Source organism: Camelus ferus, chromosome 35 (genome assembly GCF_009834535.1).
Source record: "Camelus ferus isolate YT-003-E chromosome 35, BCGSAC_Cfer_1.0, whole genome shotgun sequence".
Taxonomy (NCBI): domain Eukaryota; kingdom Metazoa; phylum Chordata; class Mammalia; order Artiodactyla; family Camelidae; genus Camelus; species Camelus ferus.
Window position 1 is genome coordinate 17,295,194 of NC_045730.1, and position 25,825 is coordinate 17,321,018.

At 43.8% G+C, this 25,825-nt stretch overlaps 1 protein-coding gene and 1 long non-coding RNA gene across 2 annotated transcripts in view; both read left to right on the plus strand.

Annotated features, from left to right (window-relative positions):
* Positions 1-25,825, plus strand: part of LOC116661566 (kinesin-1 heavy chain-like) — a 45,952-nt gene that overhangs the window by 18,337 nt on the left and 1,790 nt on the right. Inside the window, 2 exon segments of the mRNA XM_032473940.1 lie at positions 23,540-23,634; positions 24,047-24,175. Coding sequence (XP_032329831.1) covers positions 23,540-23,634; positions 24,047-24,145 — 194 coding nt within the window. The 3' untranslated portion in view covers positions 24,146-24,175.
* LOC116661567 lies at positions 1,485-4,087 on the plus strand. The gene is made up of 2 exons (XR_004317507.1): positions 1,485-2,611; positions 3,148-4,087. It is a non-coding gene; the product is annotated as an uncharacterized LOC116661567 (long non-coding RNA).

The following is a 25,825-nucleotide window of genomic DNA, read 5'->3' on the forward strand; positions in this document are numbered from 1 at the left end:
CTTTAAGTCTTACCCAGGCCCTTGGTCACTGGCCCTGAGAACACACCCTTGTCCTGGGTCACTCTCCCTGAAGTCACACACGTGGCCTGGGTCACTGGACATTAAAACACACACTGGGGCTGTGTCAGGGGCTGAACGCACACCCGTGGCCTGGGTCACTGATCCTGAGGACAGAGCTTTAGCCTTGTTCACTGGCCCTGAAGACACACGTTTGGCCTAGGTCATGGGCACTGAAGGGAAATGTGTGGCGTGGGTCTGTAGCCCTAAAATCACACACTTGGCCTTGGTCACTGTCCTTCCAGACACACCCTGGGCTTAGGTCACTGGGCAGAAGGCAAAAGCTGGGCTTGGGTCACTGGCGCTGATGGCCCGCCCAGGGCCTGTATCACTGGATATGAAAGTACACCCTGGGCCTGGGTCACTGACCCTAAGAAACACACTTAACATGGGCCACGGGCCCTGAAGACACTCACTTGGTCTGGTTCACTGGCGCAGAAGCCATACCCTGGTCCTAGGTCACTGGTGTTTAAGGCACACCCTTGGCCTGTGTCAGTGGACATTAAGACACACCCTGCGCCTGTGTCAGTGTGCTGAACGCACACCTATGGCCTGGATCACTGACCCTGCACAAACACACTTAGCCTGGGTCACTGGTCCTGAAGACACAGCCTTAGCCTAGGTCACTGGCCCTGAAGACACACACTTGGCCTGTGTCACTGGCCCTGAAGACACACACTTGGCCTGTGTCACTGGCCCTGAAGACACACACTTGGCCTGTGTCACTGGCCCTGAAGACACACACTTGACCTTGGTCACTTGCCCTAAAGCACACCTTGGACCTTGGTCTCTGGAGCTGATAGCAGCCTTGGGCCTGTCACTGGCCCTGAAGGCACACCCTGGACCTTGGTCACTGGCCCTGACGGCACATGCGTGGCCTGTGTTGGTGGCCCTAAAGTCACACACTTGGTCTTGGTCACTGGCCTTCCAGACACACCCCGGGCTTGGGTCACTGGTGCAGAATCCCCACCCTGGGTCTGGGTCACTGGTGCAGAATCCCTACCGTGGGAGTCAGTCACTGGAGCTGAAGGCACACCATTTGCCTGGGTCACTGCCGCTGGGTTCACACAATTGACCAGGGTCCCTGGCCCTTGAGACACACAGTTGTCCTTTGTCGGAGACATAACCGGGCTCTGGGAGATGACACGGGCTTGCAGACATATATGTGCTCTCGGACATGACTATGGCTCGGGAACATGTCGTGATCTGTGAGAGATGACGTGGGCTTGGGGATATGACTGGGCTCGGGGAGATGGCTTTGGCTCAGGGAGATGACCCAGACACTGGTAGATGACACCGGCTCACATAGCTGACGTGGACTCCCAGATATGACACCAACTTGGGGACATGACATGGGCTCGGTTAGATGACGCAGGCTTGAGAGATGATGTGGGCTTGGGGAGATAATGTTGGCTTGGGGGGAGGAAGTGGGCTTGGGGAAATGATGTTTGGGGAGTAGATGTGAGCTTGGATAGAGGATGTATTCTCTGCGAGTTACAGCTCGGGATGACGCAGCCTCGTGGAGATAATGCGGGCTCCAGGAGATGACACAGATCTGTGTAGATGATGTGGGCTCGTGGATATTCTGCTGTCTTGAGGACATGATGCTGGCTCAGCGAGACCATGCGGGCTGGGGAGATGATACGGGCTTGGGTAGATGATGTGCCTTTGGGGAGATGTGGGCTTGGGGACATGTTGTGGGCTCGGGGGAGATGATGTGGGCTTCTGGAGATGACACAGGCCTGTGTAGATGGTGTGGCCTCCGGATATGACGCGGGCTTGGGGAGATGACTGAAGAGGCTCATCACCTTCACCAAAGCCCTCCTTATCGCCAAACCCAATGTATCTCCAACCTCAAACTTCTCTGACTCTCAGTAGCTTTTGACACAGTTGACCACTAGCCTCTTTTGAAACTTCTGATTCTACGATTCCTTATTCTCATCCCACTTATTCTCCTACGTGACTAGCCTCTCTTTTTAAGTCTTGTTTACTAAGTTCTTCTTCTCTACTCAGTCATTAAAGTTTGGTCCCCCTCACAACTGGGTCCTGGGTCTTCCTCTCAACAGGGTCTTCTGTATCTAAATATTCTCACCTACTCTAATGTCTTCACTTACATTGTCTATGTCACAGCTCCTAAATAAATATCTTCAGCTAAGTCTCTCTCCCTAGCTCCAAAGTCACATTTTTTCAACCACACACTTCCCATCTCCACTGGATGCCTCTCACAGATAGCTCCACATCCATATGTCCAAAACAGAACTGATTGTCATCTTGAAGCTGTGGTTTCTTCTCCAATCGCATTCCTGGTTCTCCCTTTATATTAACAAATGGGGGGGGTCACATTCATCCAGGAACCAAAATTAGAAATCTAGACGTTATTCTTGGCTCTTTCCTCTTGCTCAGCTCTTACCTCCAGTTCAGTTCTTCATAGATTCTATTTCCAAATATATTTCCATTTCTTCTCCTTCTCTCCATGTCTACTACCCTGGGTGTCCACCATGAAAAGGAAGGAGCAGAAAGGATCGTGGACCGGTCCAGGCTTCTGCGATCCCAGGTTTGTGAGCCTAGAGGGAAGAGAGAGCTTCTCTCTCCCAGCATCAATGTATAGCATCCCAGAGAAGTGACCAGGTTTGGGTCACTCACCAATCATTTTGACCAGGGAGGTGTGAGATGATTTTTCAGGCTTAGTTTCTGTGTCCAGTCCTGTGGTCAGGGGTCCAAGGTATGTGATTAGAACCCCCTAGAATCACATGGAGGAGAACGGGCAGTTCCCCAAAGGTATAGTGGTGCTGTTGCAAGAAGACCAAAAAGATGCTGGACAAAGACAACGATGTCTGTGAAGAGTGGGGACTAGTGAGGGAGACTGCCACCTCGTGAGTCCTCTGCTGTCCTGTGTGCATTTCCCAGGTAGACCAGAATACTTGAAGGCTTTGGCTCTTAAATGATGGGTATCATTATAATGCCTACAGGCTTTGAGGATTTCCTGGGATAGTATTGTGTAGAGCTTATGAGTGAAATAGTATGACATTTTGTTGAGTGAATGGGTCTGGTGATCAGTGGAAAATGTCTTAATTCTGTGTTCCTTTTCAGTCTCTCGGGATGCTCTCAGCTCTGGATTCCCCGGATGGGCAGGGTTCTGGGATATATATATATTCATATCCATTCTACTCCTTGAGTTTGTGCTGTAACTGCAGTTACACACGTGAGAAAAATCCAGGGTTGAAGAGCTAAACAGGAAGATGTATAGATAAAGAGGTCAAGCTGGTTTTCTTCCATCCTCAAGCCTTATCTCCAAAGACCCTCAGTAATTCAAATTAACCTAACCCATCAAAATGCACATATTTTCTTTTAACACCTTTAGAATTGGGAACGCAACCAGAATTTTGATTTCACAAAACAGAAACGAGTAAGAGAAATCTCACCGGGTCAGAAAGAGTAGTTCTAACCGTTCATGTTCTTCTGCTGAACAACCAGCAGAGGGCGAACAAGATGACAAATAGAACAAGAGGAACCCCAAGGCAGACAGGAGGGGCTTTGCATCCAAGTTCACAGAGAACCTAAGTGCAAAAAAAAGCCCTAACTCAAGAGCTTAGAAAGGCGTAAATACAGTCTTGAGCATGAGTTTGACTTAACCCTGGCATTTCCAACTTGCTTCCAGAAGATTTTAGTCTGTGATAGAGATTAAATCCTTTGCAACCAGGACTCACTCAGATCACAATCTCCTAGATACCAGTTTTGGAAAGGGAGGTATTCAGATGTATCAAGGTGGGGGGCAGAAAACCAGCATATTTATTACTCAAATGGTAAGACTTCACATGCATGTAGCAGCTAGACCCTAACTCCCCCGAACACTTATGGAATCACAATGTCCTTAAATTTGAAAAAGAAAGAAATCAAGAGATGGAAAATTGATTTTCATACACCCTAGGTTCAAAATGAAGGCACATAGAAGCATTATGGAAAGAAGAGAATTTCATAACTCTTGATGTTAGGTAAAGGTGTGAATGTTCTATTAAAAACATTAAATATATATTTCTGGCCTCTGCTCAGTTTGGTGGCCTAGTGGGTCTTTTGGGTCAAGTATTCGTTATAATGTAGATCAATGTGTCCAAGAGCAGTTGTATTTTGAGAAATTGAGAAAATTTTTTTAATTATAAAATCTGGTTTGGGCAAAAGTCTGGGGAAATGGAATCATCAAGTACACACTATTGGCTGGACTATAAATTGGGATGACTTTTGGAGCGCAGTTAGGCAAGCATAACTCTGTGTGAATGTCCAACAGAATCCCTCATTCTCACCCCATAAAAACACTAGGAACTGTTCAAAGATATGTATATAAGGATGTTCATTGTAGTACTCTTTGAACTAGTTACGTTTTAGAAAGAACTTAATGATTGAATTATAGACACAGTGCACTTGCTGGGCTGTTTGTGTTTTATCTGCTCAGTCCTTACTAAATGCATCTGATTACATTTCACATCAGTTCATGTAAAATGTCCTCTTATTCCCTGCACTCTACTGTTCCTCTTCCTGGGCTGTTGTAAAAATAAGGAGGAAAATTTGTATTCATGATGTGAAAAGACATCCATGATACACTGTGAAGATTTTTGAAAAATCAGCCATTGAATAATAATACATGGATGGATAGTATAATCACATGAAAACTATGTGTCAATATGTAACACACTACATTGTTGGAAGGGGTTTCTTCTGGGGAGAGAGACTGATGGTGGAAAGGGACAGCTAAGTGAGCACGTTCCCTTTTTATCATTGGCAGGTATGCACTGTTTATATACATAAACATAAACTTCTTATACAAAGATTCTTAAACACCGACATGAAAGCCTAGTCCTCCAGCTCCTCCACACAGGGACACCTAAGCCAGATCTCCCCCAAGGGAGCTGTAAAGTCACTTAGAATGACAGGTCTGAAAGATCCAAAGAGGCAAAGCTAGTTTTCCACGGAACTGCGGTTGGTCGACTAAAAGTTTTGACTTAGTGTCTCTTCAAATCTGGATTTGAACCAGCCATCTAGAGTTACTAATTGACCTGACAATCCCTTGAATCAATGAATTTTATATCAAATGCTGATTCTAAACCAGATTGTTTGGGGGAGTGGGTGGGTACAGTATCCACGTATAATTGCTGAAAAATGCAAACAGTATCATCCCAGTATGAGTAAACTTGCAGCTTGCTTCCTCAATGGCACTGGAAGTTCTTAATTAATATAACTGTGAAAGAAATATTCTATATCCACAAACGATCTTTTTCCCTTTTTCTCCCCATTAATGTGGCCCTTGGGATGATGACAAGAGCCATTTTGAAAATTTTTCTTTGCTACAGTGTGCAAGATGGTGGCTTTGGTGAGCCAACCAGTGATGACCCATCCTCGGTCATTTTCAGGTGAAGGTCTGGTCAGTGCTCTTGTTGGGCAGCCTTCTCCATAGCTCTTCTTCCTGCTTCTGTGGGATGCTTGGAAATAAAAGTGTTTCTCTTTCACATTGTATATGTTCAGCATTATCCTGGCTTTCACCCCGCATATTTTCCTCCAATCTGGTTTTATTTTGTCTTAGCCTCTCCCCAAATCTAATCTCATAACAAGCCATAGAAGCAGGGAAAAGAGAACCAGCATTAATAGGCATCTTCTTTGTGCCAGGTACTGGGTGTTGTGTTTCCCTACATTTGTCACTTAATTCTAACAACACTTCAAGAGAGGTCCTATGACCCTCACTCTCCTCACAAAAGAATAGGTTCAGAGGAGCTAAAAGCTGGCCTCGGGTCATGTCACTTGTAAGTGACAGAGCTGGGGTTTGACGCCCTGTCTGCTGGACGCCAAAGTCTACACCCTTTCCAACAATCCCGACTTGACCAAAAAACGTATTTATGTTTCTAGTGTTTATATCACTCGCCACCCGGATCTTTCCATTGCACATGCTTGAATTTGCAGAGCCATGAAGTCCCGTGTGCAGACGTTAATCTCATCCCACTGCCTTTTCCTCAGCTGGTGTGGAGGGTCCAAACAGAAAGCTGAAAAGCTGTCTGAACTAAAGGACTTTCCTAATACGAAGATCACCAGTTTATCCTCTTGCAGTAAAAGAAGATTTGTCACAGGATGAGGAGGAGGGCCACTGACAGCTCGGCCCCTACATGGGAGCTAACGTTGTTCCAGAAACTCTTGCTCTGGTTACTCTTCCATGTCTTTGGAATTTGAATGATTTTTAACCTGCTGGTGGAACTCTGTCTCAGGAAGGGGAGCCCCACCAACACATTCTTTGCCAGGATGTGATAACAGCAGAAGGAAAGCAGTGTTTAGATACTGACAACACTGCAATACTTAACATGGTTAGATTTGTCTGAGTCCAGCACTGAGGTCCAAGAAAAGATCATACAATTCCCAAATTTAATAGAAGCGTATGGACACACTTAATGGAAAGCAAGTATATAGTTCTTTAAAATACCAACTCTCAGTAAAATTGTCATACTTTCAATTCCTAGATTAAACACTCATGAATTCATTCAAGCACAAATACAAGAGTGTTGTTTGCAGCATCGGTTTTGTGGGTGAGCTCATCAACCCCCATTTCCCTGCTGGGATATGAGCCTCACCAAGAGCTCACAGTACTGATGAGTGAAAAAGCTAAATTTTTGTATTCCAAGACAAAATTTTTTCATCTTTTCCTTAAAAATAACTTCAGCTGCCTTCATTGCTGTTGTTAATCTGGAGGTGATGAGTGTCCACTGAGAAAAGTTTAAAAAATACCAAACAATAGAGACAAATACAAAAATTGCACTAACATTTCTACCTACAAGTGACCACCCTTAATATTTCGGTGTCATCTTCCTAGCACTTGTACACTTTCAGCTTCTTTTTTTCAAAATTAAGATTATGCAGAGCACACTATTTTATTAGTAGCTTTTCCACTTAATCGGTTTTTCAGTTTCTTATGTTATTAAGTATTCCCTTCTAATATTAAAATAATCAATGGAAAATGGAGAAATAAAACAAAATGCTTTATTTTTATGATGTTCACATCATCCGTATAGAAACGAACCCTGTCTGAGGCAGCAGTCCCTAGATCCATCCATCCTGTACCCCATAATCTTGACCACAAGGCTCAAGTGAACTGAGATATGTCCCACCTCACCAGCCTCAGGGGCAAGATGAGGTCAAATATCTCTTAATGATCTAATCAGATTTTTCTGAAAACCCATCACACCAGTTGAAATTTTTGTCCACCTCAGAGGTCTTTTCTCCTATTATAACTCAAAGAACCCCAAGAATGCTGCAGGCAGGCAGATCTGTCTTAGGTAACACTGCCTCAAGTCATGGAAAGCAGAAAGCTGTGATCAGTCAGGGATTAACATGTGCTGTAACAAACCCCAACATTCAGCAGCTGAAACCAGGTCAGTGTTATTTCTCCTTCACTCAGGAGTTCACATGTGTGTTCCTTGGGGGTCCGGTGGGGAGCAGCTGTATTCAGTCACCTCCCGAGGCGACACTGACATACAGCTAGCAGAAGGGGAAATGCGTTCAGGGAGAGAGTCTCATGGGCTTCCACCACAGTCCTTTGGCCAGGAGTCATGACATGGTCATACCTCACTGCCAGGCAGGCCAGGAAATGTGGTCTGACTGCCCAGAAAGGTGAGAACACACATTTTCACAAGCACAATCAGTCTCTGCCACCTTCTCCTCTTGGCACCAAATACTCATTTGTAGCCCTCTTCCTACGCCATAGACATACCCTCCCATCTCCCCCAAGAGCATCAGTGAAAAGCACCACCCAGCTATGGCATACAGCTCATCGTCCAGAACCTTGCCCTGATTCACAGTTTTCTCCCTCATATTTGAAGGGGGCTCTTTGTGGATGGGTGAGCTGTGGACTAAAATATAAAGGCTCTCACTTCGCTCGCTCCCTCCCTCCCATGTATACACTCAACTTCCAAGGATAGAGCAGAGACTCATCAACCACCATCAAAGCTCCCACTTGGAAATGGGAGGAATGACAGACACCTGCCAGTTACTGATTTGTAGCAAAGGTGAAATTCAGTGGGCAGGCCTTGTCAAGACACCAGCTAGCGCAGTGGAAGAAGTTGTCTGATTTACCTGGCCCTGACAGTTGGGAGGAACTACCTCGTCCCTTGCTTTCCACCTAAAGTGGGCACACGGGAGGACATCTTTCTTCAGAGGCTATAGCAATGACATGCATCGCTTCCTGCCTTGTCAATTTTGGCCAGCCAAGGGCTGATTTAAAGAACAAGGCTCTTTTTAGGCAAGGCTCTTGGTGTATTTGAATACATAATTTCCACAGAAAATGCAGCAAACTCCTGGTCTATTTCTTTCTCATGATGTAATTCTCAAGATTCTTATTTACTTGCTTCCTTGTGTCCATGTCTTCTCCAACCCCACTCCCACTTAACAGGGGCCACTTCAATAATACGAAATAGTAATCTGATCTTCACAGATGGGTTGAGTCCCTCTGTTCAGCTAAGAAGTCTTAGGGCCTTTGTCTCTCAAACTCATTTTCTGCCTTATTTTCTGTTGTTGGAGTCCATAGGAAGCTGGCTTTTCAGTCCCTATTCTCCCTTTGGTATCATCAAAGCTTTACTGACGTTCGTCCTCAATGTCCAAACTCCCCTGACTATGATGTCTTCTTCACTCTAGTCTCATAGACAAGCGCACTGGGGTAGGGCATCTTTCTGTAATGACGCTTTCATGCCTTTGGCCCAAATACTTGCAGCAACCACCATGTGCCAAGCCCTGGATGCAAAGATAAACACAACACAGTGCCTGACTCTGAGAGGTCCAGGAACACACCGTTCTCCTAAACACATGTACGAGGCTGGATGAGAGCACGGTGGAGGAAACACAGGTGCCTGGGAAGGTCAGGGAAGGTTTCCCGGAGGAAATGTCATCGAAGTTAAGTTGAAGACTGATTCAAGGTTTTCCAGAGGTTTGCAGACACAAAGGCTCTAACAGTCTAAACAAGCAGTCATACAAGGTAGTACCGGCTAATTATAGGCAGCTCGCTCGCTCGCTCTCTCTCTCTCTCTCTCTCTCAGCAACTGCTCGAAGCTCAGGATTAAGTACTGAGTGTCCACAAGTTATCCTCTGACAGGCAGGCTACGTCAGTTCCGATCAGTCGTGTCTAATATCTTGGAAGCTTGCTTTACCCCGCACTCTTTTGCACAGGCACCACTGGAGTTTACTGGAAAGTTCTAGGAGGGGGCATGGATGCTTATGTACCCTTGATGAATCAGTATCTTCCTCTCTCGGAAGGTCCTCCTGCTTCATCAAGCAGGCCATTTGAGGAAGGAAGCGTATGCTATGGTGACATGGAAAGGGTGCCCACCTGGATCAGCAGAACCAACGCTGGCCATCAGTGATGGAGGTTAAGACCTCGTCACCTGCCCTCCCAGCTTCTTTCTTTGGCTCTAGCTCTCTCCACTCTTAATGGCACAAAAGTTGAGGAGGTCTCTCTTCTAGAATATTCTGCAAAATGCCCATTGCCTGGCAAATCATGTTGCCCTTTGAGTTAGCTCCAGCTCCCTCTCAATGGACGATCTTCCTCCCGTGTCGCTGTCCCTGCCCTGCTCCAGCAGTGAGAAGGGTGCTGGGCAGCTCTTTTGAAAGAGAAAAGCTCCTGCAGGTTCAGGACTATTTCTGTTTTTGCCAGAAGCACAGTTCTATCCCGAACACCCCCCCTTGCTAGCGTCAGCTGAGGCTTGATAACTAGGCCTTTACTTGTGGACGCTGCAAAAGCACACGTCTCCCCCCGTGTACTTCTGCATAGTCTTTAATTGCCAGAGGGGAAAACAGGAGGGTTAATGCTCACCAGCATTACTGAAGCATTCTATTCATTCTTTGGTGGATCTGGATAAATTCTTAGAATGAAGTGAATTATTGAGCTGAAGTCAGGATCATTTGGGTCCAAAGGATACAGACTAAGTCACCTCAGGAAAAGGGAGACTTAATGACAGGCCCCAGATAGCAGGGACACAGGGACAGTCCCAGGTGGGGCAGGGATGAGGGCTTCCCTTATTTAACAAAATCGATGTCTGTTTCCTGACTCAAAGTTCTCAGGAGAGGAAATAGATCAGCCGTTCAATCCACCTTTGCCACCAGGTAACCAGATCGTAGGTTTCACGCCAGCCAGAGGATGGCCTGTCCTGTTAGGTCTCCTTTCCTGGACAATTAGCTGTGACCAGGGAAGCGGTTCCCATAGGCACACAAGGGGAGTGGGTGAGGAGCCACCCCAAATGTACCTAATACACCATGAGACTAGGGGCATCCATTAGGAGCTGTGTTTTAGACCCAGAGTGCCTGATTCTAACGTTGGCTCCGCCCTTTGCCAGTTGTTTGACCTTGAGCAAGTTACTTAATTCCTCAGTTTCCTTATCCTTAAAATAGGGCATATAAATGGCATGTTCTCATAGGACTGTTGTAAGGATTTTTTTTGTTGTACTTGTTTGTATTTTGGGGTTTTGCGGGGAAGGGTTGGTAATTAGGTTTGCTTATTTATATTTTTAATGGAGGTACTGGGGATCGAACCCAGGACCTCATGCATGCTAAGCATGCTCTCTACCACTGATCCATAACCTTCCTCTGTTGTAAGGATGAAATGAGACAAAGCAAAAAAAAAAAAAAGCCTTCAAATCTATAAGCGGCACACAGTGGACATTCAGTGGGTATTGCTAGGATCATATTTTCCTCCCAAACAAGTGCCGCTCCCTCAGTTTCCTGTTAAAGGCATCCTCTTTCTCCCGTACTACAGTCATATGTCAACCACCATGTCCCGTTCCTTCTTCCTTTGGTAAGTTTTATATTTTACTTGCTGATTCATCTATTTACCTGGCTTCCAGTTTTTGAACATCCATTTGCTACATAAAAATAGTTTTTCCTTCCCAGTCTTGCTGGCAGTCTCCATCATAAGCCCTTAATACCTCTCAAGTGGCGTGCTGCAGGCAGGGTTCTAAGTGGTCTCCCTGACTCCGGCATCCCGCAGCCAGATTCACTTTGCTAACCTGCATTCTGATCCTGGTCCTCCCCCTCTGGACAGTTTTCAGTGTTTCCCTCTTGCTAATACACAGTTCACGTGTTAAAACTTGACGTTCAAAACACTCAACAGTTTGAATCTGACCTGCCTTGTAGCTTTGTTTGGCTCAGCGTCCCCACGATAGAATCACGCCCCATTAACTGGACTGTTCTTGTTTCGGGCTCCGTTGCAGCTCGTAGTGATAACACTTCCCTGCCCTTGTGCCCTTGCTTGGGCTGTTCCACGCACTGGAACTGCCGAACTCCCCGCTCCGTGGACAGGCAGCATCAGCACCACCTGGGAGCTTATTAGAGATCTCACACCCAAAACCTGCTGACCAGAACCTGCATTTTAACAACATCCTCAGATGATTCATATACATGCATTTTTCCTATGAGATATTTTACAAGATAAAATATCTTTAAATTTATTAATATCTTGTAAGTTGTATAGGTTAACCCTCTCCATCTCTCATCCTGTTAAAATTATACCCTTGCCCCAAAGCCTGGCTCAAATAATACTGCCTTCTCCAGACATTTTTAACTACTAGAGCTGAAAATAATTTATTCTCTGAATTCCCATTGCTGCTTTCTGAATTCTCTAAATTTCCCACAACTGAATTCTTTACACCTCCTTATGGTAATCAGCACTTTTTTTTTTAATGCATTGACAATTCTGTAATTACTTTTAAAAATTGAGATATAATCAACATAAAACATTACACTCATTTCAGGTGTACAACATGATTTGATATTTGTATGTATTGTGAAATGATCACCACAATAAGTAATTAACACTCATCACCACACATTAATATTTTTTCTTGTGATGAGAACTTTTAGGATCTACTCTTTTAGTAACTTTCAAATGTACACAGTACAGTATTACTAACTATAGTCCTGCTACAGCTCCAGGATTTATTTTAGAACAGAAGTTTGTACCTTTTGACCCCCATTACCCATTTTGCTCACCCCTCACCCTCTGGCAACTGCTAATCTGTTTTCTATATCTATGAGCTTGATTTCTTTTTTAATATTCCATATGTATGTGTATAAATATGTATATACATACACACACACAGACACATGCATATATGAGATCATACAACTTTTTTCTGTCTGACTTATTTAACATAATGCCCTCAAAATCCATCCATGTTGTCACAAATGGCAGAATTTCTTTCTTATGGCTGAACAATATTCCATTGTTATATATACCACAATTTCTTTATCCATCCGTCCATCGATAGACACTTAGGTTTCTTCCATGTCCTGGCTGTTGTAAATAATGCTGCAATGAACACAGAAGTGCATTTATTTTTGAGCTGGTGTTTTTGTTTCCTTCAGTTACATACTCAGAAGTACAATTGCTGGGTTATACGGTACTTCTAATTCTAATTTTTTGAGGAAACTTCATACCATTTTCCACAGTGGCTGCACCAATTTATATTTCCACCAGTAGCGCACAAGGGTTCCATTTTCTCCACATCCTCACCAACACTTCTAATTTGTTACTGTTATTTTTGTATTGTTATTTTTGATCATAGCCATTCTAACAGGTGTCAGGTGGTATCTCATTGTGGGTTTGATTTGCATTTCCCTGATAATTAGTGGTGCTGAGTACCTTTTATTGGACATGTTGGCCATCTGTATGTCTTTTTAGGAAAAATATCTAGTTAGACCCTCTGTCCATTTTAAAATTGGATTTTGGAGAGATGTCCAATTATATGAGTTCTTTGTATATTTTGGATATTAACTCGTTATGAGATATAAAATATCTTCTCCCATTCTTCATGTTGCCTTTTCATTTTGCTTATGGCTTCCTTTGCTGTGCAGAAGCTTTTAAGTTTTATGTAGTCCCATTTGTTTATTTTTGCTTTTGTTACCTTTGCTTTTGGTGTCAGATCCAAAAAATCATCACCAAGACTAGTATCAAGGAGCTTAAGGTTTCAGGTCTTACATCAAGTCTTTAATCCACTTTGAGCAAATGTTCATGTATGATACTAGATAGGGGTCTAGTTTTCCTAACATCATTTATTAAATTACTGTCCCTTCCCCATTGTACATTCTTGATTCTTTTAATTGACCATATATGTGTGGGTTTATTTCTAGGCTCTCTATTTTGGTCCACTGATCTGTTTATCTGTTTTTATGACAATGCATACTGTTTTGATTACTATAGTTTTGTAATATAGCTTGAAATTAGGGCTTATGATGCCTCCAGCTTTGTTCTTTTTCAAGATTGCTTTGGCTCTTCAGGGCTTTTTGTGGTTCTATACATATTTTAGGACTGTTTGTTTTATTTCTGTAAAAAACATCATTGGAACTTTGATCGGGACTGAATTTGTAGTTTGCTTCAGGTAGTATACATTTTAACAATATTAATGCTTCCAATCCATGAGCATGAATTTCTTCCCATTTATTTCAGTTTCTTCCATTAATGCCTTATAATTTTCAGTATACAGATCTTTCATCTCCTTTGTTAAATTATTGCTAAGTATTTTATTCTTTTTGATACAATTGTAAATGGGATTGTTTTCTTAATTCTCTGTTATTAGTCTATAGAAACTTAACTGATTTTGGCATATTTTGTATCCTTCAATGTTATTGAATTCATTTACTAGTTTTAACAGTTTTTTGGTGAAGTCTAGGATTTTCTATATATGTCATCTGCAAATAGTAACAGTTTTATTTTTTCTGTTCCAATTTTGGATGCCTTTTATTCGTTTTCTTACTCATTGCTCTGGCTAGAACTCTCAATACTATGTTGAATCAGAGTGGTAAGAGTGGACACTCTTGTCTTGTTCTCGATCTTAGAGGAAAAGCTTTTAGCTTTTTCACCGTTGAGTATATTAGCTGTGGACTTGTCATGTGTGGCCTGTGTTATATTGAGGTTTTCTCTCACCCACTTTGTTGTGAGCTTTTATCATAAATGGATGCTGAATTCTGTCAGATGCCTTTTCTGCATCATTTTGTTGATGTGGTGTATAGTGTTGATTTACAGATGTTGAACCATTCTTGCATTCCTAGAATAAGTCCCACTTGATCATAGTTTATGATCCTTTTAATGTGGTGTTGAATTTGGCTTGCAGATATTTGAGGATTTTTGCATCTATGTTTTACCAGGAATATTGGCTTGTACTTTTCTTGTGATGCCTTGTCTGGTTTTGGTATCAGGGTAATGCTGGCCTCGTAAAATGAGTTTCGGAGTGCTCCCCTCTCTTCTTTTTTAGGGGACGTGTTTGAGAAGTATTGGTATTAATTCTCTGAATGTTTGGTAGCAGTCACCAGTAAAGCCACCTGGTCCTGAGCTTTGTTTCCTTAGGAGGTGTTTGATTATTGATTCAATTTCCTCATTAGTAGTCACTCTGCTCAGAATTTGTATTGTTTCATGATTCAGTCTTGGTAGGTTGTACATTTCTAGAAAGTTATCCATTTCCTCTAGATGGTCCAATTTGTTGGTGTAGCATTGTTCATAGTAGTTGCTTATGACTCTTTAAATTTGTGGTATCAGTTGTAATGTCTCCTCTTTCATTTCTGACTTTGTGTCCTCTTTTTGTTAGTAAATCTAGCTAAAGCTTTGTCAATTTTATCTTTTCAAAGACCCAGATCTTAGTTTCATTGATTTTTTTTCCCTATTGTGTTTTTATATCTATTTATTCTGCTCTGGTCTTTGTTGTTTCCTTCCATCTACTAACTTTGGGTTTTGCTTGCTCTTCTTTTCTAGTTCCTTAGGGTGTAAAGTTAGGTTGCTTTGAGATTTTTCATGTTTCTTGATGTAGGCATTTATCACTGTGAACTTCTTTCTTAGAACTGCTTTTCCTACATCCCATAAGGACATGGTGCATTTCCATTTTATTTGTCTCAAGGTTTTTATTTTTTCTTTCTTGACCCACTGGTTGGTCAGTAACATGTTTCATCTTCACATATTTGTCAATTTTCCGGTTTTCTTGTAATTGATATCTAGTTTCATAGCGTTATAGTAGAAAAGTGCTTGAAACAATTTCAATCTTCTTAACTTTATCAAGACTTGTGGCCTATCATGCAATGTATCCTGGAGAACACTCCTTGTGCACTTAAGAATGTATACCTTGTTTCTTTTGGGTGGATTGTTCTGTATCTAGCTCCTAAAGTAATCTGAACTAATGTGTCACTGAAAGCTGCTGTTTCCTTATTGACTTTTCATCTGAATGATCTATCCACTGATGTGAGTGGGACATTAAAGTTCCCTACTATTATATTGCTGTCTATGTCTCCCTTTAGGTCTGTTATTATATAAGTAGAAGGCAGTATAATATTAGTAGGGGACTTTAAGAAATTTTTAATGAGCATTTTTTTCAAATACATACAAAAATAGAGAAATAAGCCTATATTTATGCATCATCCAACTCAAACAATGGTTAACAATTCACCTATTTCATCTATTTTTCTTATATAGCCACAATTTTCTGGAGTACTTAAAATTCCATAGTAAAGCATTGATACTGGTATTTTAGTAGGTATCTCCAGAAGATAAATTTTTTAAAAAACCTAGCTACAACACCCTTATCACAAAAAACCAAAAATTACAATTAGAAAAATCCTTAGTAAAATCTTTTTTCTTGTTCAAATTTCTCCATTGTCTGAGAAACATCTTTCTAGAGTTGTTTTGTTCAGGTCAGTATACAAGCACTGTCCACCCATTACAATTGGTTGATCTGTCTAATTTCCCATGTCATTTATTTGTTGAACAAACTCAGCCTAACATACATTTTTTAAAAATCACTCTGGATAAACAAATTGTGGCATATACCTACAATCAATATTATTCAATCTGAAACAGGAAGGAAATTCTGACACGTTAACATGGATGAACCTTGAGGATATTGGGCTAAGTGAAATAAGCCAGCCACGAAAGGACAAATGCACATATACCTCCACTTGTATGAGGTACATAGAGTTATCAATTCACTGAGAAGGAAAGGTGCTTTCCAGGGACTGGGGGGATGGGGAAGTGGGATGTTGTTTAAAGGGTATAGAGTTTCAATTCTGCAAGATGAAAGAGGCTGGAGATTTTTTGCACAAAGATGTGAACAGACTTAACACTACTGAAATGCACTTAAAAATGATCAAAATGGTAAAAAAAAAATTTTTTTTTTTTTGCTTAGTTTTATGAAAGGGAGGTAATTAGGTTTATTTATTTATTTCTATTTGGAGGAGGTACTGGGGATTGAACCCAGGACCTCGTGCATGCTAAGCATGCACTCTACCACTTGAGCTATATCCTCCCCCTAAAATGGTAAAAATTTTGTTATGTGTATTTTATCACAATTTAAAAAAATTTTTAATCACTGTTGTGTGGAGAACAGTTTGCAGACAAGAAAAATCAGAAGCAAGCTGACTAGCTGGGATGCTATTGCAGTGGTCTGGGTGAGGCAACAGTGGCTTGGATTAGAGTGACAGAGGTGGAGGTGGTTGAGAAGGAATCAGATTTGGGGACCATTTAAAAAGCAGAAACAGTAGTACCTGCTGGCAGATTGGATTCTGAGTGTAAAGGAATGGGAAAAATGTCAGACTCCCAGGACTCTAACCTGATCAACTGAGTGACAGGCAGTGCCACTGAGTGCTGTGAGGGATTCTGGGGGAGGAGCCAGCTGCCAGGTGGCAGGTTGATTGCACTGGACCTTTTCCATCAGGGAAAGGGCAACCAATCTCCTTGGAACAGGCACTCGTTCCGGATTTGGATTTGGTTTCCCTGGCTGTCATCATGCTGCTGCCAGCACGCTCTCTACGGACTTGCTGGATGACTTATACTCCACCATGTTCTCCTACACAATGTTACTTCTGACTAAGGAACTCATTTTTACAGAGAAAAAGCAGGCCATAAGCTAATGCCCATGAGATTCCTTAATCATATTATGTCTCCCAACTCCAGAAGCAGGTAGCTCGGTAGAACAGAGGCATGGTCTGTTGGCAGCCAGCCCCCATGCCAGCTGGAGAAACACCATGCAGGGATTCAACATATGCTCTCCCCAGCATTGCTGTTTCTCCCTTAGGAATACTCCCAAAATACACTTGGCCAGGAACCCAAGGGGTGGAAATAGTGGTAGTTAAAATGACACCTACTGACTTACCCAAAATTATTTACCTCCTTTACTCAAAGATTCTGTTTGGGAGATTTTGGTACCTGGAGGAGAAATGCTTTCACCTGGAGACAGTCTTCCAAAAATGACCAACTGGGCTATCCTGTTAGCCAGGCCAATGAACTTTAAGCCAGATTTGATTTTATGTAGAAAAGTAAAGAGATGGGATTTTCTGACACTTAAGTATCAAGGACACTTATTATATATAACCTACGTTTCCAGGTCCCAGCATCTTGCATTGATACCCAGAAGTCCTGGAAACATCGCCTTCCATGGACTGTGTGCTGTCCTGCCCTTCCCTCCCGGCTCCTCACTGCAGTCTGTTACCTAAAGCCCACAGGCTGCCCGCTGCCCTTGCATGAGATCACCAGTATCCCTGCCAACTGCCCTTTTAATACCTCCGGGTACCAGGGAGGTGCTGGGATCCACCCACGCACACTGTCACCTGGGCCACTGGCAACACTGCACATCCCTGTGGGTCTCCCAGAGTCTCTGTCCAAAGCAGACACTTCCGGGGAGGGGGGTGTATAGCTCAGTAGTACGGCACGTGCTTAGCATGCACAAGGCTCTGGGTTCAATCCCCAGTGCCTCCACTGAAATAAATAAACCTAATTATCTGCCCCTTCCCCCAAAAAATAGCAAAAAAAAAAAAAGCAGACACTTCTGTTTTCTTTGTTTCCTGCCCACAAACAGCAATCAAAACTTAGGAACTAGCACCAATTTCATTCCCATAGAGCCAAGCCTCTCCACCCATCACACTCCAAATCAAGACAAACATCACTCCCCAAAATGCACAAGGCACCTCGCCAAATCAGAACACCTTCCATCACTTTCCAGGGAATGGTGACTTCCCGGTTTAAGTTCACAGGTATTCCTTTTGTTAGGAAAGGGTCTGTTCTAGTAAATTTCCTAAAATTGAATGGATACCAATTACTAAGGCCTTAAACTCAAGTGTATAAGAAATGCAAATTTTTTATCACAATGATTTTTTTGGTCTGACGGTCACTGTCTACCACCACTTCTCATTCTGCAGGGTGGCAAACGTGAAATCTTGGCCAGTTCAGATCATGATTTCTCAATAGTTCAGGCTCCCTGCCTGCCTTTCCTGGGGCTGCATCTGAATTCTGGCAGTTGAGGGGAGGGGTGAGGCTTGGAATCTGCGGTAGGAGAAGCCTGATCCCAGAGGCCTCTGTGCTGGGGCGTCCTCAGTCCTCGGGGTGTCCTGGCTGGATTACAGAGCCCTCTCGCGGGCCTCTGCTCTTCTGCTGCACGCACACTGCTCTCAGCCACACGGAGGAGCTTGGCTGTACCTGTCCTCGCGGGGACACTGAGACAGCCCCAGGGACCATCCAGGGCATCTTCCCTTCACCGCTCCCAAGCCACCCTTCATGGGGGCTCTCAAGGCTGCTGCCTCCCTTCTCAATCTCCTCACTTACTTGGCAGTGATCATGAGCGAGTTTGGAGTCACTGCCTTTCCTCAAAGGGCGCATTGGCTGCAAGTGGCTTCCTCAGCCCGGAGCCCAGCCGAGCCACCTCCCCTCCCCAGTTCCCTCTGGGCCTCCGCGGGCAGGTGCGGCAGGGAAAGTGGGCAGGCTGCCCCGGGGCCCCCACCCTTCTCAGGGTCCCTTCCAATTCGCAGACATCCTCATACCCACCTTGGATACTACGTGACAGTCCACCACCCCGTGTTCCGTTTGCCACTAAACAAAATCAGGAGAAGCAGAGAAGGCATTGGTTCTTCCGGAAACTTTTAGGGGTTGTCTCAACACAAAAAGGAAAACCTCCTCCCCTTTGGGATGGGGAATGCTGTCTCCCTCTGGCGTTGGGAACTGGGATCCTCCTTCAGAGCACAGCTTGTCTGCAGTGGCTTCAGGAATTAATTCATGGCAGGCCGGTTAAGGGGATGCCAGTTTGCCGGCAGCCCAGGGTCCTCCACCTGGGTGGTCGGATGGGGAACCAGGAGCTACAAGATACCAAAGTCCAGATCACCTCAGAATTCACAGAAGAGCCTTTAAATGCTTTTTTTTCTTCTGATGCCAGCAAAAACTTTTTGTGTGTGTTTGTGGGGGTGGGGGTTGCTTTGTTTTATTTATTTATTTTTAATTGAAGTATAGCCCATTTACAGTGTTGTGTTAATTTCTGGTGTACAGCATAGCAATTCATTTATACGTATATAAATAAATATATTTCTTGTCATATTCTTTTTCATTATTGGCCATTATAAGGTATTGAATACAGTCCCCTGCACTATACAGTAGGACTTCGTTGTTTATCTTTTATATATAATAGTTCATACCTGCAAATCCCCAACTCCCAGTTTATCCCTCCCAACCCCTTTGCCCGCTGGTAACCATAAGTTTGTTTTCTATGTCTGTGAGTCTGTCTCTGTTTTGTAAATAAGTTCATTTGTATCTTGTTTTTCTCTCCTACACAACAGTGTAGGAGGGTTCCCTTTTCTCCACAACCTCTCCAGCATTTATCCTTTCTGGACTTTTTAATGATGGCCATTGTGACCAGTGTGAGGTGATACCTGATTGTAGTTTTAATTTGTAAATCCTCTTTAAAAAAAAAAAAAATGGAGGTACTGGGGATTGAACCCAGGACCTGGTACATGCTGAGCATGCACTCTACACTGAGCTCTACCCATCCTTCCACCCCTAGGTTTCTTTTTGCCAGCTATTTTGAAGAGACTCAGAAACTCTAGAATTTTTTTTAAAACATGCATTTTCTCCCCAGCCCACTAATAGTTCTAAACGAACAATTTTCTGAGAAGTTCACCTCACTTCCGCACACCAGTTTCCTCATGTCCTAGGGTAACTGGTCTCAAATTCCATTCTAGGGTTTGTCATCAGTCTGTAGGGCCAATATATGCTTTGACCTTAGACAGTCGTTTAATTTTCTCTGCACCTCAATTTTCTGCTGTAAAATAGGGCAAATTGGATCTATAAAATCACAGGTAAAGCCCTTGGAACAGAGCTTGGTACATAGTAAGCCATCAATAAATATTCCTAGCATCATTATGACTATTATAAACCCCACATGAACCCCAGCATGCAGCAGGGCTGAGTCTCAGGCCATAGCTCAGATATGCAAAAGATGTAACTTGCTTTATTTTTCCCCAAGTCTACTGAGTTTCTATTTTGTGTGCCCATTGCACTGGGTGGCAGAAACTTCATTCCAACTAATTCCAGGTAAACTCACATAATTTCGAGTCTTCCTCTTTCTAGGGTGTGCCTCTCTCCGGGGCCTTTGCCAGGTTCTAATGGTCTGGCATCTGGCCAGCTGTTGGCTGAGGTCATCCTAGACGGTCCCAGGCCAGCAACCCATCGAGGTCCCTGCAGTGGAACTGCCTCCCCAGGGAGCCCAGCTTAGATCCAGGTCTACTGCCTGGGGAGAGGCATAGCAGAGAACCCCTCTAAGAGAAGTCAGCTTCCTTTATGAGTTCAGGGGGAGGCTATGTTTTCAGATTCCTATACCACATGTTTCTCATTAGTGGCAATTTATTTTTTACCCAATGCCCTTTACCAAAGCCAACCAGGAGACATCCATTCTATATCCCAGGGAAGGGTCATTACATCAGAGAAGCAGAGGAAATACATCTTGGAGGCTCGAACATCTGAGCTTTTCAGAATCAAAAGCCTGGCCTTGAAAGAGTCACAGCATCGGGTTTATGCCAAAAACACCAGGTTGGATAGAATAGGGGGTGATGGTGAAAGTCAGGTTTTCCAAGCTGAACTGAGATACCGAATCTCTAAGTTAGAGAGAAGGAAAAAGGAGAGCTAGAAAGGAAACAGGTAAATTAGATTCTGGGTGTAGGGGTGGCCGACCATATCGGTTAACCCAAACTGGGACACTTTAGAAAGACAAAGTGCTAGGAATAACTAGGCTGGGACCACAGGCACAAACCAGGACTGTCCCAGGCAAACGGGCACAGAAGGACATATGTTCACTCTACGTAGGGTCCCTCTCCCCACTCCTAGCCCAAGACCAAGTGGAGAGACCATGGATATGTTGGGGAATCAGAGGAGAACTCCCAGGGCTCCCCAGCTGGCGTGATTCAGTGGGATGTCTGCAAAGTACGACTCACAAAGGGGTGGAATAAGCCTGATGCAATTCCCCGCACGCCTACCTGTCAAGGAAGCACAGCCAAGTGTTTTCTCTGCCCCGAGAAGTCAGTAGCAGTTGAGAAAGAGCCAGGCCTGGAGAGGACACAGGGCAGACACATGCAGAAGACGAGCGCCCTGCAGGGGGCCCACAAGGGCAGAGGACCAGCACCCCTCTGTCTTCTAGTATGAGCAGTGCTGGGGTGGGGAAGGGGACCCCCTCAAAGCCACACACGTGCTGGATGGGGATCCCCTCCTATGACTGAGACTTCGCTTTGAGTGCCAGATAGTGGGGGGACCTGATTTAGAAGTGAAGTGGTTATGAATGCTGGGGCATAATCTTGCACATCCGAGATGCTGACCAGAGATGCACTTCACGATGAAACAGAAGAGCTGAATCAGTTTCGGGTTCTTGCAACTTTTAACTAAAAGTGCCTCGTTTTTCAAAGACTGCCTTGTGTCTAGTCTTCCAGGGCATCCCACTGTATAGACATACCCTCCCCCCCCTTTAAAATGCTTTAGGTTTTATATTGTTCTGAAGTGGAAAAATCCTCATCAGTTTTACAAAGTAAAACATAGACCAATATATACACTATGATATCACTTATGGAAACACACGTGTACACACGCTCCCCAAATCTATACGTAAGAACCTCTATTTAAGGGGAGAGGGTATAGCTCAAGTGGTAGAGCGCATGCTTAGCATGCCTGAGGTCCTGGGTTCAATCCCCACTACCTCCTCTAAAAATAATAAATAAACAAATAAACCTAATTACCTGTCCCCTGCCAGAAAAAAAAAAAAAAAAAAAGGAAGAAGGAAAAAGAACCTCTCTTTGTACGCAGCTGGCAATAAAGATCTGGAAAGATATTTGCCAAATTGAAAACAACAGTTACCTCTGAGGCAAGGACTCCAATTAGGAGACTGAAAGTTAAGGTAGACATTTTCACTTTATAGGTATTGTTCAAAAAAGTTTTTTTAAACAGCAAGAATATATTCAAGTATCCCTTGTGTTATCTATTTTTAAAAATTGTCCCCTTGTAGCAGCCAGGAAACAGATGGTACAAATTAAGATAATTTGAGGAGAGTTTAATTAAGGGACAGTTATAAAAGTATGGGTAGGGTTCAGGAGAACCACTTAGGGGAGTAATGTTACCACCCAAAACCCAAAGGGATGAGAGAGAGGGAGCTATGAGAACCCAGGAGAGAGTTACATTCTGAGGTTTCCTGGGGGAGCGCTTAGGATGCAGCCCATCTGAGGAGTTAGGAATTCAATTCTCCACCTTCCCTCCAGTCATGTGCTGGAGGTCCGCCTTGGCCAGATCCAGTAGGAAGCCAGAGAACAAAGGAACCTGATGTAGTTCATACAGCGAGGCTCCTGGGGCAGAGAGCTGAGAGCCAAGGCGTAGAGGGTGGATTTGAAGGAGTGAAAGGAAGGTAACATTATGGCTACTTGAGAAATTGCTAGTAGTCAGGTGACAATGGCAAATATGAAAGTCAAACACTGAGGTGGAGGTACCTCTGATTAACTGAAGATTGCAGAAAAGGGAACAGTTAAGAGTTGAGTATCTCAAATTTGAGGCTCCTCTTGGGTATTAGAAAAAGATCTTTGATAGGAAAATATTGGTTGTTAAACAGTGCTGGCATAATTAATCACTTGAAAAAACTAAAAAATTGGAACCCCCTGCTTCAAACTATGTGCAAAAATAAGTTTCAGATGTATTAAAGGTCAACATATAAGCATGGAAACACTACGGGAAAACTTAGGAGAAGATAGAAGCTTTGTGTGGGAGAGGCCAAAAAAGAAGAGACCGACGTATTTGATGACACAGCAATCAGACACTTACCTAAAGCGAGAAAAACCATTAACAAAGTCATAAGACAATACACCATGAGGTACATGGACAGGTATAATAACTACTGTTTTAATATGCAAAGGGCTCCCCTCACTGATTAAAAAAAAAGGACAAGTCATTAAAAGTTCAGATGTGTATAAATTTCACACTTCAGGGCAAGACAAGAAAACCCTAAACATAAAACAATTTTCCTTTGCCCTCTGGCCTCCTCTTTCCCCGCGTTCTCCTTGGTACCACGCACTGTGTGTCTGCATTCTGCATCGACCACACCTCCTCCTCAGCAGAAAGACCTTCTCAACCATAAAGAGTGATGTTCTCCCAGCATCAGCCAGACAAATCCTTAAAGATAACATTCCTTCTCCACCTTGTTAGGAGTCACGATGACCATCACTTCGTGCTTACAGATCTGGATCACGGAAACTGTCAATAAAGTGCCATCTAACGTGCAGCCCTGTGTCTCAAAAAATGTACGTAACTGTGTTTTGACTTTGAATGGGCAGAACAGTTCTCGCAGGTTTCTGGGGGGTTGTTCCCAGGTTACAGTCCTCAAATTTGGCTCAAGTAAAAATTTCCATTTCTTTCATAGATTTATTAATTTTTCCTTGACATATGCCTGAATAAATGTCACCTCACCCCCTTTCTGATCTGAATTCTGAACAAATTAAGATATACTACAAAGAGTAGGGCAGACTGGAGCCAAATACCACCTTTAGGATGGAGTAGTGGCTTACGGAGAAGGCATGGTCTGCGTGAGAGTAAAATGTCCTCCTAACACCGACGTGAGACTCCCACACCACGCGGATCTGTCACAGCAGCGCTGCCCCAGGAGGGAAGGGACGAGATGAGCAGGGACCATCTGAACTCCCCTCATTTTCTCAGACAGGTCATGTGGGCAGAGAAGAGCAGGGGGAGAGAGGAGAGAAGGTCCACCCCCCTCACCTGGACTGGACCACCCAGAGCGGGTGCCTTCTCTGCTAACAACCCCTGTGAATAAGAAAGTTACATTAGGTGAGAGGAAGATACCAAAGGAAGGGAGGGAGGAAGAAGGGGAATGGAGATCAGGGGAGGAAGAGGAGGAACCTCCCCAGTGTATGTATTCATGTGGTGGAAACGATAACATGGAAGCTTCCTCACAGGGGAAGACTGAAACCTGGAGGGCGAGAGCACTCACTTTCTCTTCACAAATTAGCATATTGTTCAATTTGTTCTCTGCAGAATGGCTGTGATTTTTTAAGAATCTCAGGAAGTGCAGAAGCTGTAGAGTTCCTGTACTGGAAAAGGGGGAGTGTTACTTTTGTCAAAGGCCAATGGCGTGGAGAGATCAAGTGCAGAAGAATGGAACCTTGACTTTCCCCTAGGAGGTTCTTAGATGTTGGCATTAACAAGGGCAGCTGGGGGCCTGATGTGGCCCCGAGTCTGGTTGGGGTGATGGGAGGTGATGTAGGTAGTAAATGAACATGGCGCTTTCAAAGAACTGGCAGCGGAAAAGGAAAGATGATGACCTGGCAGCTGGAGAGAAACAAGGCGTTGGGGACAGATTTTGTTCTATGACAGGAGAGATGTGGTCCATTTATCTGCAGTGGAGAAGGTGACAACACAGAGGGAGGGAGAAGGTTCCATGGGCAAGGTCTAGATGAGACGGACAGGGAGAAATCTTGGCTTCTAAAGGAGGTGGGAAGGAAGCCAGGTGAGTGCAGGTACAGGTAAGCACATGAGTGAGAAGGGAAGACAGTTTCTGGTCAGTTGGAAGGTGGGGTCATCTCGTGATCAAGAGGTGGGGGAAATGAGAGAGTTCAGGATTCAGAATAAGAGCAGACAGTCCGACTCGAGCTGGAGACTTCATTTCTCCACTTTGGTAGAACCAGTGCAAAACGTGTGTGTCTTACTGATAGGAGTGGTGGGGGTCCAGAACCCATGGAAGAAGATGATTCACCTGGAATCTAGTCTGAAGAGAAAAAGAAAAAAGCCTCTTCCTGTATAGCGCACTATACTATTGTAGTAACTGCCCATTTTCCACCACCAGCCCCCATTAAAGTGTGAAGAATCACCTCCATCCTCAGAGAGTAGGGACGAGGTGGCATGTGGTAATTATTTGGTAAATAACTGTCCACTGAACAAGGGGTAAAAAAGAAGTGTTAAAAAAATAGATCTTCTCAATAAGAAAGAAGAAACACAATGGGATTCAATTTAATGAGAGTCAACAAATATGGGCATCTCGGGGAGAGGGTGTAGCTCATGCGGTAGAGCGCATGCTTAGCATGCACAAGGTCCTGGGTTCAACCCTCAGTACCTCCTCTAAAAATAAATAAACCTAATTACCTCCCCCCACCAAAAAACAAGCAAAAACAACAAACAAACAAACAAACAAAACCAAATATGGGCATCTCTTTTCTATACTGGAGGCGCCAGGCAAACCACAGCATACAAGCAGATGAAGTCCTGACCCTACAGAGCCTGGATGGAGCAATAAAGCGGCGAACATGAGGCTGTGATCAGAGGTTGATGTATGAAACTTAAGTTTTGGAGGTGGGGCTGCTTTAGGACAACTCTGTCCAACTATCTCTTGATTAATGATCAGAACTGCCAGACCCAGATGAGGACAAGAAGAAAGTTCCAGCCTGAGGTTATGGCAGGGAGAAGAGTATAGAGCAGGCAGGG